Source organism: Felis catus, chromosome E1 (genome assembly GCF_018350175.1).
Source record: "Felis catus isolate Fca126 chromosome E1, F.catus_Fca126_mat1.0, whole genome shotgun sequence".
NCBI classification, from domain to species: domain Eukaryota; kingdom Metazoa; phylum Chordata; class Mammalia; order Carnivora; family Felidae; genus Felis; species Felis catus.
In genome coordinates, this window is record NC_058381.1 from 2,515,959 (window position 1) to 2,528,223 (window position 12,265).

Consider the following 12,265-nt stretch of genomic DNA (forward strand, 5'->3'; position numbering starts at 1 on the left):
TTGGTTGAACAGACCCCCAAGTCCGTAAAGCTGGGCTGGAGGAAGAGAATTTGAGGAGGAGGGCGAGAGTCAGAACCTGGCAGTGGTGAGGACTAGAGCCAAGGAAATTGGGTGAGAGGCCGAAGGGGAAGAAACCCCTCTCCAAGGCAAAGCGACAAGATCCGAAGAGAGATGAGAAGAGAGAGGTCATGATTCTTAACTCGAGGTCTTTAGAGGCTCTTGTACCCCTCCCCCCCTCCCCAACTAGACTGTGGGTCTCTGGAGCCCCGTGAGAACTGCGAGGTTGCCTCCCCAGGGCTAGAGTTGCACAAAGTCTCTAACAGGTGCTCAAATGGGCCATGTCCGTGGACCCCAGTGGGCAAATGGGGAGGGGGAGTTCACACCTGGGGGTTGGGGGGAGACACAACACCTGAGGAGATCTGGATCCCGGCTGGGGTCTCCGGGCAATGCCAGGGGCTAGGGATGTGGTGACAGGGAGAGTTGGGTGGGGACATGGGGAAGCCCCTAGGCTTGGAGAGAACCAGGGGCTGTGGGATTGGAGAAGGAGGTGTTGGGGGGAGCTGGTAGCGGCTCCCCCAAGGGGAATTTCCCTCCTGTGGTGGCTTCTCTCCATCCTGTGTGGCCTGTTCTAGCTTCCATCCCGGCGGGTCTAGCGCCCTGGCTGGTGCCTTCTGTTTTTCTTGGTCTCTGGCTCTTTCTCTATCCCTCTCACATTTGGCCCTGTCTGTCTCCGGATCTTAGTCTCCAACGGCCGGCCTGGGGCCCCTTCGCCGCAAAGATCGGCTTCCCTCTCCAGCTCTGTCTCTCTCCGGGGTTCCCTTTCCCTCCACTCCGCCCGGACACGCCCTCCATCCCCTTCTTCCACCTGATCCACTGTGGTACCTGGGCTGGGGGGAGGGGAGAGACCTCCGGGTCTTAAAGAGGCGGCAGGGGGGCGGACCCAATCCCTCTCTCCATATTTGCATATGCATGAGGTCGCCCGGGCCAGCGGCGAGGAGGCGGGGCTTCTGGGGGTGGGAAGGGGGCGGGCCCCCCACCGCCGCCGAGTATAAAGACTGCGCGCCGAGACCGCCGGCCCCGCACTGCTGAGGAGCGGAGCCTCCGCCCGGGGGACCCCCATCCCTGGCTGTCCCCCAATTGCGCGTCCCTGCCCCACCCCCGCGGCCGAGCCACCACTGGTGTGGCGGTCTCCGCTTGGCGGAAGAGCCTTGAGCGGCCACCCGGTCCCTCCCCACGGCCTCTTTGCATCTTGGATTTCGGGGCAGCCCCCTCCCCCACCCCTCCCTTGCCTCCTTGCACCCCTATTTTTTCTGCGCCTCGCTCGGGTTTTGCAGCCGTCTGTTTTTGCATCCCTTTTCATTTTGTTTCTAGAAGGTTTGGGGGGGTGAGGCTGCGTCGCACCCCTTCCTCTTTCTAACCTCCCCTGCTCTGACAGCCCCCTTTTCATCGGAGCCCGGGGGCGGGGTGGGGGGGCGCTAGGATCGGTGCATCCCACGCCGCGCTGCCAGCACCCCGCAGCGCGTGGCCGTGCACCCCGGAATTTGCAGCGGCTGCCCATCTGGGGAGGGTCTCCCTCGCCCCCGCTGCCTTCGCTCCCCGCGCGTTCCGGAGCGTGGCGGGGGGGCTTCTGCGCGCCGCACCCCAGCTTCTCCGCAGCCCCCCGCCCGGCGCGGGACTCGCCCCCCGCCGCCGAGATGGTCATCCAGAAGGAGACGAAGAGCTGCGGGCAGGTGGTTGAGGAGTGGAAGGAGTTCGTGTGGAACCCGAGGACGCACCAGTTCATGGGCCGCACCGGGACCAGCTGGGGTACGCAGGGCGGGCCGCGCGCGGGGCGGGGCGGGGGTCCTCCGGGCGACGCCCCGGGGGGGCACCAGGTCCCGCGGGCTCGGCCCCGGTTCCCTTCCCGGGTCCCCGGCGTCCTGCCCTCCCCCCCCCCGCCCTGCCTGGCTCCGGCCTGGGAGGGGGCCGAATCGCCGGTCTAATCTCCCCGGCCGGCCGCTGCGGAGGCGGAGAAAGTAGGTCACTGCCGCCTTCCCGCCCCCCGCGGAGCCCCCTCGCGCGGGGGGTCGCGGGCTCTGCGCGCGTGTCCGCGCCGCGGCGCTGCCGCTCCCTCTCCGGGCAGGTCCGCTGCACACGGCCGCCCCCCCCTTCCCCAGAAGAGCGCCCCTTCCCTCCCTCTGGCTCTCACTAGCTCGCCAAGCCCGTCTATTTTTAGCTCGTGCCCATCCCCTGGACCCTGGGAACATTCATGAGGGGGCGGGTCTTGGAGAGGTGGGGGGGACCGCGGGGGGGGGGGCTCTTCACAGCGGAAGTTGTCAGTATCCCGCTGCTGTTTGGAGCTTTCTCTGTGGCTGCTTTGTGGGTGGGGGGCTGTTGGAGAGGGGTGGCCCTGGGAGGTTTTGGAGGTTGGATGTTCGGCTCCGATGTCGCAGGCGGAGGGAGGAGTGGTCACCAGTGGTGAGACGTGCGCATACATCATCCGGCAGAGTGTCCAGACCTTCCCAACCCACAGCGGGACTGCGAGACTCGGGTGTAGAGGGAGTTGTCCCCAGGCGAGGGTCTGGTGCTGGGCTTGAGTGCAGGTGAAGGGTGGCTTTCTTCCAAAAGGGATTGTTAAGCTTGGGAGGTCAAGCATAGGGGAGCCTGTTGTGACACAACCTATGATTCCTCCACACCGGTTGAACACTGTCCCCATCAGCCCACCCACCAGGGCAGTCCTCGCCTTCAGGAAACTGGGGAGTCCAGTCCCTGGGGTGGAAGGGATCCGTGATAGCTCCGGGAAACCTGGAGAAGCTTCATGGGGACAGTGTCGTCTGAGATAGAAGGACGGGGGTTCCTGGGTGGTGGCAACAACAGACACTTAGGCTGAGGAGTGACGGGGTTACATGTCACATGCAGCAAGGACCTGCTCCCCGCCCGGAAGCCTCCGGGACATTCTACCTTTGCTCAGCCGCCTCCCCCCGGGTGCTGTGCGTGAACTGGGGGGTGGGGTGACCGCTGAAGGTTCGGGGCGGCTCTGAGAGATTTCATAGCTAGACGGCAGCTGCGTCCAAGGTGCCACTTCTGTGGGGCGCCTGGAGAGAGAAGAGTTTGCTGTCTGAACGTGAGGGTCCGCGCTCCGAGGGGCGGGGTGAGAGTTTGGTTGCGAATGGTGGCCAGGGCCAGCTTGGAAACTCATCGCGCCCGACAGCTTTAAGCACGAGGACCCATGAAGCAGTAACAGGTGCTGTGCCTCTGTAGGGCCGCGAATGGTTGACAAGTTGGGAACGGAATCTGATGCCGAATGACCGCGGCCTGTACTTGGGGTTGGGGCAGCAATGAGAAGTTAGGTCTCTTGCGGCCTCCACGAGGCTGGGCTTCACTATGGGACCGGAGGGGGCGGGGGGTCATGGCTGGACGCCAGACACCAGGGCCTGCTTCCAGCTCGTCTCATTTTGCTCTCCAGGGCAGGCTCTCAGATGTCCCCGAGACTCTGTGACCCGTCCGGGTGCAGAACGTCTGAGTGGGAGAGGGGTCTGCGGGGATAGGTGAGGTCATCTTGGAACCCGCTGACCCTGTTTCCTCCTCCCCAGCCTTTATCCTCCTCTTCTACCTCGTCTTCTATGGCTTCCTCACGGCCATGTTCACCCTCACCATGTGGGTCATGCTGCAGACGGTCTCTGACCATACCCCCAAGTACCAGGACCGACTGACCACACCGGGTGAGTGATGCGGCTTCTGATGACCCGGTTACCACGTGCGGGGAAGTCCTTGAAGTCTGCCTCCTTCCCGTTTCCCGCAGCTGAGAGCTTTGTGATCTGGGAAGGTGCTGTGGGGTCACAGGAGATCTCCCCCTGTCCCCACCCCGTCCGTCACCCTGCTGCTCCCTGTGTCCGGCTTCCTCCCTCCGTGTGTGGTCCCTCGTCGGATATGCATACGTATACGTATATCCACTTGTCTGGTACAGGCTTGATGATTCGCCCCAAGACTGAGAATCTTGATGTCATTGTCAACGTCAGTGACACTGAAAGCTGGGACCAACATGTTCAGAAGCTCAACAAGTTTTTGGAGCGTGAGTGAGGGGCCGCTGATGTGGCCGTGCAGGGGCTTGGGCAGGCGACCGGGGGACCCTGGAAGCAGAACACTGGCCCCGTGACTCTCTCTGTCTCTCTCCCCCACCTCCTTAGCTTACAACGATTCCATCCAAGCCCAGAAGAATGACGTCTGCCGCCCTGGGCGCTATTACGAACAGCCAGACAACGGAGTCCTCAACTACCCGAAGCGTGCCTGCCAGTTCAACCGGACCCAGCTGGGCGACTGCTCTGGCATCGGGGACCCGACCCACTATGGTTACAGCACCGGGCAGCCCTGTGTCTTCATCAAGATGAACCGGGTACGTGTGACCTTGGTCACCAGGGAGAATGAAGGAGGGGGCTGGGGTCATCATCTGCGGGCAGTTGCTTTTCACTGGGGCGATCTGGGGAGGTTTGAGCGGCTTCGAGAACCAGAGGCGTGGGGCCGTGGGAGGCCAGGTTCTGTGGAGGGGGGGAGGCTGGACACGTGTGTCTTCGCCACCTTGTTTCTCTAACTCCTCGTCCTCTCTCTTCATTCCAGGTCATCAACTTCTACGCGGGAGCGAATCAGAGCATGAATGTTACCTGTGTGGGGAAGGTGAGTTTGTGGGACCCTGTCCACCTGCCCGTCCTTTTGCCTTTCTTGGCCTGCACGTGATTCACTCGTGTCTTTCTGTCTCCCTTGCTGTCAGAGGCCCCGTCACTCTAGGGACAAGGGGGTAAGAGGGCGTGCCAGCGTGGCTCCAACTCCCAGGGGCTCCCACCACTCTTGCTTCTCTCTAGATGCTCTCGCGTGGATAGACACCCACCTCTCTGAGCCCACCCAAGCCCCGGCCTCTGCTTCTGTGCCTGACCCCTTCCACCTTCTCCAGTCCCTGATCACCGTGTCTTCCGCTCCCCCTCCCGTGTCTCACCTTGCTCTTTAGTTCTTTTTAGGTTTCTGGTAGTTAGGGCCACTCAGTTGTCCTGGGAACCCTGCGGCCCCCTTCTCTGTCCTCTCTAGAAACTTCCTGTCCCCCTTTACACACGCGCACACACACACCTCCCCTTCCTTCCGAGCCCTTACTCACTTATCTGTTCTCTCTTGGCTCTGCTTCAGAAACCGATTGCTGAGACCGGGGTAAGAAGGTGGTGTGGGAGGATGAGTGGGCGGCTCCAGGGTCATTAACACCCTTCAGGACTTCCCAGTCTGACGGAGAGACAGGACAGCCCCTCCTGCGCACATGCACACACAGACTCACAGCCCAAGGGAAGCAGATTGGAGCCAGAAATCACTTGGGGCGAAGGAAGAGTAGAGGGCAGTCTGGAGAGCTTCTGGGTTCCTGCCGCCCCTAACCCGCTCTCCCCCTACCCTCCTGCTCCCCCACAGCGGGACGAAGATGCTGAGAACCTCGGCCACTTTGTCATGTTCCCTGCCAACGGCAGCATCGACCTCATGTACTTCCCTTACTATGGCAAAAAGTTCCACGTAAGTTTCGTGGGAGGCCCGGCCCTGTGGCTCCCCCCGGGGAGCGGGGTCCTGGGGGAGGAGGCTGGAGTTGCCAAGGGCCTGGACCTGTGCTCTCCTCCTCTGGCCCAGGTGAACTACACGCAGCCCCTGGTGGCCGTGAAGTTCCTGAACGTGACCCCCAATGTGGAGGTGAACGTAGAATGCCGGATCAATGCCGCCAACATCGCCACAGACGATGAGCGGGACAAGTTCGCGGGCCGCGTGGCCTTCAAACTCCGCATCAACAAAACCTGAGGCCCCTTCCTCCTGCCCCCACCTCTTTCCTATGGATGCCTCTGGAATGTCCCTGACCCTGCCTGATCCCTCCCTCACCCGCCCCAAAGGTATTTTTTATAACAGAGCTATGACTTGTTTGAGCCTCACGCCCCTTTTCTTTACTTGTGAACCCAGCCTGATGGCCATTGTGGTCCCCTGACTTCCCTCCCGTCTCCACCCTCCCCTCCGGCTTCCAGCTCCGTCAGAGGCAGGGAGGCAGGATCCCAGGGAGGCCGGCCGAGGAGTTGGGGGCCGTTCTCGTTCTGGTTTAGCTGTGAGTGGGGTGTCTCCACCCCTGCTGTCCCCAGAGAGCAATAGAAGATGCCTGCCTGCCCGCCCACCTTCCCACCTGCCCACCTTCGCACCTGCCTTCACCTTCATCCACCTCCCCCCCGCGCCCCCCCCCCCCCCACATCTCCTTCCATCCCCGGTTTGCAGACACGAACGTGGCCCTCCATTCACCTTCCTCTGTCTCTCCCACGCTTTCTGCCTCATCGACACCGTCACCGTCTCGGTGGCTTCTGACTTTATCCGGCTCCTCCGGCGTCGGCAGGGGTGTCCCCATGTCCTCTCCATCCCCGTTCCCTCCTCTGAACGACAGCTGTCTGTAACTGAGGACGAGGTGGCTCGGTGGCCTTTTCCCTGCCTTCTGGCACATTTTTCTCCTCACCCTGCGGTGACTGGCGCGAGCTGGGGACAAGGGTCTGGAAGAGGAGTCCCTGTTGGTTCTTCTTGAAAGTTCTCTTCCTGTCACCCAAACAGGCACTCCTCGGAGGGATGGGGTTGACCTAGGCTGAACGTCCACTTTGTTTTTTTGCCGCCGCCGACGGCTTACTGTCTCCCTGTTTGTTTTCCCAGAATATCCTTCAAGTTCCCTTTCCCCAGAGCGCTGGGGGAGGGCAGCCATTTTGGCTGGGTCCCCAGTGGCCACCTTGGAAACGTCAGCTGGCTGTGGGACTGTTTCACCTCCTTCCCCTGGGCCCGGAGCCACCCCCCTCTCCTCCCTCTGGCTTCTCTTAGCACGTTATCAACTAATCACTAGCTCCTCCCCTCTCCTCTGCCTCTCGGCCTAAACGCTGCCAATAGCCCCCCAGTCTAGGCTCTGAACTTCTCGGCCCATCTCCTTCGGGACCCCTTGGCGTTTTTAAACGACCCCGTAGTGCCCATAGAATGTCACATGAGGGGCCTCTGGTGTTCTTGAGTGATCGTGCCCTTCATTTCTGCCCTCTCTAACTCCCCATTTCTTTTCTGACCCTGCAGCCTCCACACCGCCCCCCCCCTTCAGATGGACCCTTCCCTCCTCCCCTCTCACTGGATCTGAGTCTCTTCCCTTGGGGTCCCCCATGTTTTCCTGCATTCCCCTCGCCCCAGTGGTCTCTCTCTGCAGTTATTTAATGCCTGTGTCAGATCTACTGTAAAAAGAGGATAAAGTACAATAGAATGAGAGCAATTATATATATAAATATATATCACACACGGAACCCTGCGTGTGGGTTGTTCCTTTCTGAGCATTCGGAAGAGCTCTGGGAAGGGGAGGGAGGCGATCTGGGTGATTTGGGGGTCGCCTGGGCCTCGGGGGTCCTGCTTCCCAGCTTTGACTTCATCCAGTGTCCAAACGTCTACCTTCCAGATCGCTCCTTCTTTCATACTGTCTTTGAGACGGCCCAGAGCAAGAGAGGCAGGAAGCCTACATCCCTTTGTGGGGCGATACTTACGAAGTGCCTACTGTGTGCATTCTAGGCGCCGTGAAGATACACTTATGAAAGAGACAGACTTCCTGCTCCCAAGGAGCTCCCCAGTTTAACGGGAGAGGTGAGGAACACACGAGAAACTCTCCTGCCAGGTAGACCTAAACGTGCCTCCAGGGAGGGGAGAAAGCCAGTGAGGAGAATATTCAGAGCGGTCAACGGGCTTTCTTTCTACTCCGGGGCTTCCAATGGCAGGTTTCTTAGAGCCTTAAAGGGTGGGGTGGTTGGGGAGAGAGAACAGCCTCAGCAAATGCCCTGGGACATGGGGAAAGTGGACCGAAGAAACAGATCTCAAAAAACAATGTGAACCGTTAGGACCCTGATTGGGGGTGAAAGTATACACACAAGCGTAGGAAAAAAAAAAAAACAAAACAAAGGGACGGACAGGTGCACAGAACGGTGTTTACTGTGACATACGTGGATGGGTTTAGAGCTACTTTTTATTTTCTTGGGCTTTATTTTTGTTGGTTTGCTTGCAACGAGTTACGATTTGCCTTGCAAGATAGCTTTATTGCACAAGCATCCGTATACACGATTTCATCACGAATGAGTTGTATACGCACACGCGAATGCACGCGCACAACCTGCTGGGGTTTGCTCGTTATCATGCCGGAACTGGATCCCATCAGACCCACTTTTGTGCATTTCACTGTTTTTCACTCAATGAATTTTCTTGTGCCGTTATGTCACCTGGTAGAGCTCGGATGCATATATTTATTGATTTATTTAATTTATTAAAAGTTTTTTCAATGTTTATTTTTGAGAGAGACAGAGACAGAACGCGAGTGGGTGAGGGGCGGAGAGAGAGGGAGACACAGAATCCAAAGCAGGCCCCAGGCTCCCAGCTGTCAGCACCCGGAGCCCGACGCGGGGCTCGAACTCACAAGCTGTGAGATCATGACCTGAGCCGAAGTCGGACACTCAACCGGCTGAGCCACCGGGGCGCCCCTGCATATATATTTTTTAGATGGCTGCATGGTATTTTTTTCCCGTTGGGTCATTCTTCCTTGAATCTGTTCAAGCTCCTTGATAGCTACAGATAGAAACTGTTTTCTGCATTGCAAAATTCTGCCCTGCCCCCCTGCCCTAAGCAGTGCTTGCCTTTGTTAAAAAGTGTTAGGTCTTCCTTCACATGTCTAGTTTTTTTGTAGTTTCTGGGCATCCAGTCACTAGAGTCATATGCCTATTATCCAGATTTCTGTGGGTGTTGGCGGGGGGCGGGGGGAGACTGGATTTTAATTTCATTAAAATTTTTATTTTCCCTTCAATTCCCCTGATCTTTATTTCTTTTTACGTGTGGTGTAATTCAGAGTTTTACTTTTTAGTTTTCTCAACCTCACTTTACTTTTAAAAAAATCTAGGGAGCCTGGCAGGCTTAGTTGGTAGGACGTGTGGTTCTTGACCTTGGGGTTGGTGAGTTTGAGCCAAATGTTGGGCATAGAGTTTAGTCAATAAGAAAACTATTTATTTATTTATTATTATTTAGAAATCTTTTTTTTTAAGTTTATTTACTTATTTTAAGAGAGAGAGCATGGCGGTGGGTAGAGAGAGAGGAGAGAGGGAATCCCAAGCAGGCTCTGTATTGACCGTGCAGAGCCCAATGTGGGGCTTGAACTCATGAACTGTGAGATCATGACCTGAGCTGAAGTCGTATGCTCAACTGACTCAGCCATCCAGGAGCTCCAAGGGGAAAAAAAAAATTTTTTTTGAATGTTTATCATTTATTTTGAAAGAGAGAGAGACAGGGGAGTGAGCACGGGAGGGGCAGAGAGGGAAGGAGAGAGAGAATCCTAAGCAGGGTCCACAGTATCAGCACTGAGCCCGATGCGGGGCTCAAACTCATGAACTGTGAGATCACAACCTGAGCCGAAATCGAGAGCCAGACTCTCAACCAACGGAGCCATGCAGGTGCCCCATACGCCAAGCTATATTCATTTGATTTCGGTCATTTTAAGTGTGTTTTCTGTTACCTAGGAAAGTAAGTAGGTTTCCCTCCATCCTTTTTTTTTTTTTTTTTTTTTAAGTAATCTCTACATCCGACACAGGGCTCAAACTCATGACCCCGAGATGTTTAAAACATTTATTTATTTACTTTTTAAAAAGGTAATCTCCATGCCCAACATGGGCTTGAACTCATGACCCTGAGGTCAAGTGATCGTGCTGTTCTGAGCCAGCCTGGTTCCCCTCTCTGTGACTTTTTGAGAAGATAAAAAATATTTATCTACTATCTACCTGATTAAATTCTAACTCCAAGAGTTGTTTATTATGGTCTCTAGAGTGCTTAGGCGCATGGTCCTATGATCAAAAAGGCAAAGAGATACTTAACCAGTGTTGTTTTCTTTTTTTCTTTGATCCTCTTGAATGCATTATAACATTGGCCGTGTGCATCCCTGTATGGTTCTTTAATCGAAATTCTCTTAGTGTTTAGCCATTAGGATATCTCCTTGTATTCTTAATTTTTTTTGAAGCAATGGATGCTGACATTTAATCAAATTCCTTTCAGCATTTCTCGACAGGATCATATTTTTCTTCCTTAATTTGTTAACGTCACGAATTATGTTGATAGCTTTCTCTACAAAATCAACTTTGTGCCCCCGGAGTGAACCTTTACTTACGGCGTTAATCTTCTTTTAATTCATCAATGTATTCTGATACTATGTTGAGAGTTTTGCTTCTAAGTTGATTTAGCTTCTAGGTTTTTACAGTCTTTATTATCAGGTTTTATATTAATGAAACCACAACTTTACATAAATTGGAGATTTCATTCTTTTCCTGTGGCACAGAATAGTTTAAGTTGCATTGGACCAATCAATGGTCCTTGCTGTGTTTTCAACAAGCCCTTGAGTTTTTTAAAATTATTATTATTTCATTTTTAAGTAAACTCTATGCCCAACGTGGGGCTCGAACTCATAACCCCAAGATCAAGAGTCACATGTTCTGACTGAGCCAGCCAGGTGCCCCTTCTTTTCCTATTATAAATTTATCTTTTTTCTGAACTCCTGCTTTTCGGGGTGCCTGGATGGCTCAGTTAGTTGAGCCTCCAACTCCAGCTCAGGTCATGATCTTTCTTGCATTCTGTGAGTTCCAGCCCCGCGTCAGGCTCTATGCCGACAGCTCAGAGCCTGGAGCCTGCTTCGGCTTCTGTGTCTCCCTCTCTTCCTGCCCCTCCCCCCTCACGCTCTTTCTCTCAAAAATAAAATAAAAACATAAAAAAAAATAACCTCCTCCTTTTGGATTTTACCCTTTCAACCAAGTTTGCTTTCTTTTTCAACAATTTGTATCATTTTTAGGATGCATGCTGGGTTCCTTTGGTTTCTCTTTCTCCTTTTTTAGTATTTATTTATTTTTGAGAGAGACAGAGCGTGAGCAGGGGAGGGGCAGAGAGAGAAGGAGACACAGAATCGGAAGCAGGCTCCAGGCTCCCAGCTGTCAGCACAGAGCTCGATGCGGGGCTCGAACTCACAAACCGTGAGATCATGACCTGAGCCGAAGTTGGACGCTTAACCGAGTGAGCCACCCAGGCTTCCCAAGAAATATCCCAAATCCCAGTGGTACAGGGCTTGGGCTCTGAACTTGAGAGCCGGGGCCACGTCTGCCATGGGCCCCCACGTTCTAGAACAGAGCCAGGCAGAGGAAGGCACCGGTGAGTGCCTGTAGCCTAGACAGATGCCTGGATGAACGCGAGGGAAGGAAGGCAGGTAGGACCAGAGAGTCAGGGACCCAGTGACCTGTGGTCACCTCTGCCCATCGCAGAGTTGGCCTGCGAACCCAGCCTTGTTCCCAGCCCAGTGATCTATCGGCTCACGGGGGTTTGGGCAGAGCCGGATCGGATCTGCTTTCTGAAGGAGCAGAGCAGAAATGGACCCGGTCCCATTGCTGGGGACGCAGTCTAGGGAGATGCGAGTCAGGGGTGCCGGGTGCTGGTCAGAAGGCATTTTCAAGGTGACCCGTCTGGAGGAGTGAGGAGAGGGAAGAAGTTTCGAGAGCGCTGGTTTGCCAAGGCCCCGGAGGGTGGGGAGAGATGGTGAAGCTTCAGGTCTCTGAAGGAGATGGTTCCAGGTCTCCCGGGGAGCGTTTGGCGTTCCCCGGCGAGAGAAAGAGAAAGAAGGTGGTCTTGAGGCCAGGGGGGCTGGTGGGTGCACGGCCATCTGGGACCCTTGGGGCAGGTCACGCCACTCCCCGCCTGGTTGAGGAAGCTGAGAGGACGCTGGCCCCAGAACCCTCTCTGGACCTTAGCACCCCTCCCTCTGCCTCCAGGGAGGAGGTGGGCCAAGCCATGTCCCCAGTGTCTGGCCGCCCCTCCAAGCGCTGGCTCTGGCAGCAGTGGGTGATGGAGAGAGCTCCCCCCCCCCAGCCCCCCTCCCTGGGAGCCAGCAGCACCGAGGAACAGGACAGGCGGGGGAGCAGAGCTCCCCAACCTCAGCTCTCCTCCCTACCCCCAGAAGCCCTTTGAGGTTTTCCTGGCAGAGTTTAAAGCTTCAATTCATTGAATTGCCTGGCCTGAGGCCCAGGATGAGGGGATGCCGGGAAGGCCCCAGCCCCGCACCCCGGCCCTCACCTTAGCCGCCCCCACTTTCCTGGGACCCTGGCTGGCAGGCCTCCCCGGCTGTCTTCATCCAACGGCACCCACCATCTTCCTCCTCGGGGACCCAGGTATCCTGCCCCTTTCTCGTGAGCAGATGGCCACCCCAGAGGCTCAG

The 12,265-nt window shown here is 56.2% G+C and overlaps 1 protein-coding gene across 4 annotated transcripts; it reads left to right on the forward strand.

Annotated features, from left to right (window-relative positions):
- The first annotated feature begins 1,068 nt into the window (after window positions 1–1,068).
- ATP1B2 (ATPase Na+/K+ transporting subunit beta 2) lies at window positions 1,069–7,298 on the forward strand. 4 transcript variants are annotated; one of them, XM_019817099.3, is made up of 9 exons: window positions 1,069–1,806; window positions 3,573–3,701; window positions 3,947–4,051; window positions 4,167–4,372; window positions 4,594–4,650; window positions 4,745–4,771; window positions 5,152–5,172; window positions 5,422–5,520; window positions 5,632–7,298. In XM_019817099.3, the coding sequence occupies exons 1-9, from the start codon at window positions 1,695–1,697 to the stop codon at window positions 5,794–5,796; spliced, it is 921 nt and encodes a 306-aa protein (XP_019672658.1). In that variant the 5' UTR covers window positions 1,069–1,694; the 3' UTR covers window positions 5,797–7,298. The 4 variants fall into 4 exon arrangements, with proteins under 4 accessions (XP_019672658.1, XP_019672659.1, XP_003996234.1 ...); XM_019817101.3 differs by lacking the exon at window positions 1,069–1,806 and adding an exon at window positions 2,414–3,223; XM_019817100.3 differs by lacking the exon at window positions 5,152–5,172.
- Window positions 7,299–12,265: the final 4,967 nt, after the last annotated feature.